This window comes from Pteropus vampyrus, unplaced genomic scaffold (genome assembly GCF_000151845.1).
Source record: "Pteropus vampyrus isolate Shadow unplaced genomic scaffold, Pvam_2.0 Scaffold44, whole genome shotgun sequence".
NCBI lineage: Eukaryota > Metazoa > Chordata > Mammalia > Chiroptera > Pteropodidae > Pteropus > Pteropus vampyrus.
In genome coordinates this window covers 2,067,823-2,072,834 of record NW_011888825.1, presented here as the reverse complement: position 1 = coordinate 2,072,834, position 5,012 = coordinate 2,067,823, and the positions used below count along the sequence as shown (strand labels likewise).

The 5,012-nt window shown below is 42.1% G+C and overlaps 1 protein-coding gene across 1 annotated transcript in view; it reads left to right on the top strand.

Annotated features, from left to right (window-relative positions):
* The window catches only part of GSG1L2 (GSG1 like 2), a 13,234-nt gene extending 8,550 nt beyond the window's left edge, over nucleotides 1-4,684 (top strand). Inside the window, exons 2-5 of the mRNA XM_023530025.1 lie at nucleotides 105-152; nucleotides 1,185-1,337; nucleotides 3,085-3,196; nucleotides 4,522-4,684. Coding sequence (XP_023385793.1) covers nucleotides 105-152; nucleotides 1,185-1,337; nucleotides 3,085-3,196; nucleotides 4,522-4,684 — 476 coding nt within the window. The remainder of the gene's footprint in view (nucleotides 1-104; nucleotides 153-1,184; nucleotides 1,338-3,084; nucleotides 3,197-4,521) is intronic.
* The last annotated feature ends 328 nt before the right edge of the window (nucleotides 4,685-5,012 follow it).

The following is a 5,012-nucleotide window of genomic DNA, read 5'->3' as shown; positions in this document are numbered from 1 at the left end:
TTGTTCAAAATGACCTAGGATACACTAAAGAGGCTAGGAACACAGTTTGCCCCTAATCATCAAGGTTAACCCTACTTAATGGATGCATTCTCTTTGTCTTCTAGGTGAAAAGTGTAGAAGTTTCCAGAGTGTAATACCAGCTGAAGAACAAGGTGAATACATTACTCATGTTCTGTCCACCAGCTCGCCTCACAATCTGGACAATTTTTATTGTTTTTGTTGGAGTGGGAGAAGAGATGAGAGAGTTATTTTTGGTTTTTCTGTAAAGTTGAGTCCAAAAGCTAGAACCCCTGGCTCTTTTCATGTGCCCTGTAGTTGGTGGTGCAGGAAAACATTAAATGACTTTGCAGAGGGGAGGGAAACCCCTGGTTGGTAGTGTTCGCCACTTTCCACAATGTAAATCCCATAGCCAACTTCAAGCTGTCACTTCAAGTGTGAGGTGAACGCCGAGTTGGGAAGACATGGGCTCTGGCACACCACTGCCTATAGCACTTTTTCTTTTCTAAGACACTCATCCAATTTGTATTATTTTCTTAGTACATTTTCCCAGCTGAGATATAGGTTTTGTGAAGGCATGGATTACTTCTGTTTCATTCGTTGCTGAGTCTCCAGTACCTAATTTGTCCTATAGGAGGACTTTTACAGAAACTAGTTTCATTTCCTGTCCCTTTCATTCGTTCCCTCCACATCCAATACAGTTCCTTGAAGCCGTAGGTGGGATCCCATCCAGAGAGTAAATAACTGGCTCCTGCAGAAACAAGAGGTTTTGGCATCTATAACCAGGCTCTTAAAACTCTCAGACTCCTCTTCCCCTGTGTAGGTTTGTCTAGCTTCTTCTTTAAAAAGACAGTGTCTTCTGGTGGAATCAAAGCAACATGCTAATTTTTGAACTGTGAATTGGAGACCCTAGTATCTGCCATGTACTTACATCAGAGTTTTGCTTTAGTTCTTCTTTTTAAAATTTTTCTTCCCAGCTAAAGACAATCTTTATAAACTCCTCTTTCAAGCCCTAGGAGGCTCCTTTTGTTGCCATTTTTCCAAAATTCAGCAGAGGTATCTGTGGTTCTTACTCCATGGTGTTGTTGTTTATTCTTTTTTAGAAGTGAACTAAATCAAAGGATTGAATGTTATAATACTTCTGAATTTTAAATGCCCAGAAGCTCTGTCATCCCCACATTTTTCAGGTGTGTTGTGGCTGTCTATCACGGCTGAGGTCCTGAATATCCTTCTGATTTTGACAAGTACCATCCTCCTGGGCTCCAGAATGAGTTATCACAGCTCTGGGTTCCACTGGCTCAAGGTGGATGCTTCTGTAGCCATCCTCATGGTGCTTGCAGGTACCCTCCAACAGCATCATTAGAACAGGCACATTCCCCACAGCCTGCCCCAGAGGGAGTTGGCAAAACTTCAGGCTGGCTCTTTCCTGTCAGTGGCCAGTTCAGCAGGATGTCTGTTCCACTGAAGTCATTGAGTTAATCCCACTTGGAGAAGTGATGATACTTTGGGTGACTGATGGAAAGAAAGGGGATAGGCACAGATGGTGAATAAAATTTATCAGTGTGTCTTTATTACAGCCCTAGGAAAGGAGTACGCTGGTTGTGAGAACAGAAATTACTAACTTAGTACAGTGGTTAGGCATGAGTCTGTGCCTGGGTTCAGACCTACTGAATGGCTGTGTGACCCTGGGAAACTTACCTAACTTCTCTAAGCTAGATATCTCAAAAACTTATGGTGAAGACTAATTAAGAATGCACCTGGTATATACTAAGTACTCAATAAATGGTAACTTGTTAAAAATTATTATCCAAGTTTGGTATAAATATCTCGTAAGAATAAATAACCCCTTTTTCTGGTCTTAACTTCTGTGTTCTCCAAGAAGCTTTTAGAGCAATTCTCCTGAGTGGGCCTTTTACCAAGGAAAGAACTTCAAACTTCATTTCTCTGGCTGGATACACAGAACTCTGTTAATAGGCGTCGGTCCAGTCGATAGATCACTTCCGCACTTGATAAGTATAATGCATCTTTTCCAAGTGTTCTCATCAGTGAATAGGATGATAAAAATCTAATTTTGGGGTCTTCATAGCAAAGAGCCAGGCCGTAGACTTTTGGAGTCTTCCCCAGGTCCCAGCATCCCCCAAGGTCCCACAAGGTCTTGAGTAAGCCTCCTTCTGAATGTCTCTTTAGTTTCAACTGTGTGAAGGAGACGTCAGGTGGAAAGTCTGAGGATTTATTAGTGCAGGTACATCATAAGGACTTGAGACATTCCCATTAATATATAAATAATTACCCCCATCAATTAAAACTAATTTCTATTTGGACCACTAAAACCTATCTTCAGTTGGGCCACTGCCCACCATGCATTTATTAAATTAAAACATATGTGTAATTGGAGTCCATGACAAAGAAGAACAAATAATGAAACAACTAATATTTAAGATATTTTCTTGAACAAAAGACCAAAATCTATATACAAAAAGCTCCCTCCAAATACCTGGAAAAATTGGCATAGTACTATACATATCTTACTAAAACTATTAAAGGGAAAAAAAAATCCTCTGGTTCTTTAAGCCAAAAACAAACAAACAACAAACAAACGACAAAAAGTCACTTACAAAGGAAAGAAAATCACACTGGCATCTGAATTCAGTACCCACCAATAACTGCCATGTGAGTCTAGTGTAGCCAGGACATATTCAGATTTTTATGTAAAGTATCCCAGTTTTTAGGTGTTAGCAAACGATTCACATGAAAAAGAATTACATGACAGAACACCGTAAAGTATGGCTTCGGGCCAAATGCAGCTTGAGGATCACTCCGCTGTGCTGGGAAAGAAAGGATGTCACATTGGTGCCTCTGAACATGGGGACACAGGGACGTGATAAATGTAAAGAGGTGATCATGGGAGGAATGACATGGCAAAGTGCATAAATTCATGACTGTTAACAAGAAATCAGTGTATATGCGAAACATGAAGCCTGCTTGGAAGGGTTCAAGAAGGATGCTGGTGGGTTCCTTATATCCAACTCATGCCAGGCAGAGAAACTCAGCTCTTAACTGTGACTCACAAAAGCTTTACTTGTGCAGGGCTTCTAGGCATGGTGGCCCACATGATGTACGCAACCATTTTTCAGATCAGCGTGAGCCTTGGGCCGGAAGACTGGAGGCCTCAGACGTGGGACTATGGCTGGTCATACTGGTGAGTTGTTGCCCAGGACCTCAGGTTCTGATGGACCAGCAAGGATGCGCGCAGGTTTGTAGGACCTCTGACCTTGGTCATCGTGCCACCTGCTGCTCTTGTGACTGTAGATTATTTCTTAACCTCTCTGTAGCCCAGTTTCCTCATCTGTAAAGTGATGGTACTTGTCTCAGATGTTTTCATAGGCTTTGAAAGAGGTTACGTTTCTAAAATACTTGGCATAGAGAAAAGTTCTCAATAAATGGAGACATTGTCATTACTACTTTCTTAAATGCAACTTATGGGGAAATAGCCTGAGCTATAACTCCTAATAAAGACTTCAATGGGGAGACCCAGCACCTGTTTCTAACGGAAAGACAAGGCCATGATATTGCAGTTTTGTCTCTAAGACAGCCATGTCATACAAGACCACAGGGATTCTTTGATGTGGACCTCTGAACTGTAACTGCATCTTAAAAATATATGTACATATGCTTACATATTTTTGACTTGTATAACAACCTCTTGTGTTACATTTTTCTTTGTAAAATAAATAACATGGTCATTGCTCACTCTCTCATGCTACTATTTCGGGGTTGGGGGTGGGTGAACATGTCTATGTTACTGCTATCCATAAGCTTCTTGATTATTAAGTCCTATTTAAGGATGATTGGAAGCTAGAGAGAGGAGTTGTAACTTAGCTACTCGTGAATTTTGGTAGATGATTGGGTATGAAGCAATCTATTTTATTTGAGAATTCCATCCCATGAAAACATACACAAATGTCAGTTTGTATAGATTCTCTCTCGGCAACCACTCTGCTGGGTTCTGTGAAAGATGAAAAGCAGTAGACCATCATCTTAGAAAGCAATACGCTTCCAGAGGATAGGGATATAAAAATACCAATGTCCAATGCCAGTGTCCTGTGTTAGAGCCAAAAGCAATAAGAACAAAAGTAACATGTGTAGCAGATGCTATGCTGAGTACTTCCCATTCATTGACTCATTGAATTCCTCACAAGCACCACCCAGTGGGCAGTGTTACTATTATTCCAGTTTTACAAATAAGGAAACTGATACAGAGAAGTGAAGTCACCAGCTCTAGGTCACACATTTAATAAGAGATGGGAACAACCCCCCAGTGCAAACTCAGCACAATGATTCCACGACCTGTTCTCTTAGCCATCAGGCTACACCAGCACATCGGCTGGGCTTTAGGATTTGTGATCCAAAATCCAAGTCCAAACTGGGTAGAACCAGGAGCAAGTTTTTCACCAGCCTGACCTGCAGTCGAAAGCCCTGGAACATAGCCCTATGCCGTTTCCTAAATATGCCTTTTGTTGACAGCCTCGCCTGGAGTTCCTTCGCTCTCTGCATGGCTGTGTCAGTCATGGCCATGAGCAGATACACGGCAGCCCGTCTGGAGTTCACCGAGAAGCAGAGGCTACAGAGGGGAAGTCAGCATTCTCAGCACAACCTCCCAGAAACCGAGGCTTCAGAAAGGGTTTGAGAAACAGAAGCTTCTTCCAGCACTATGGGGCATGACCTCAAGAGTTTATCTGAGTACATGCCACCAGATGCCCCGGTCAAGGTGTCCATGTGCTAGTCAGTGCTGCGGCTGCTGAATCTGCACAGGCAGACAAACCAAGCACATATGTCGACAATGAACACTTCGGGGTAGGCTTCAGAACGCTGTGGTCCAAGTAAAACTTGCACCCACCATCTTATCCTTCACTGAACACCTTTAGCTTCAATCTCTGATTCCTATTAAAATGCCGGTGTCTTTAAGTGAGAGAATGCTTACCAAAAATATCAACCATTGACACTCTAGTATAAAT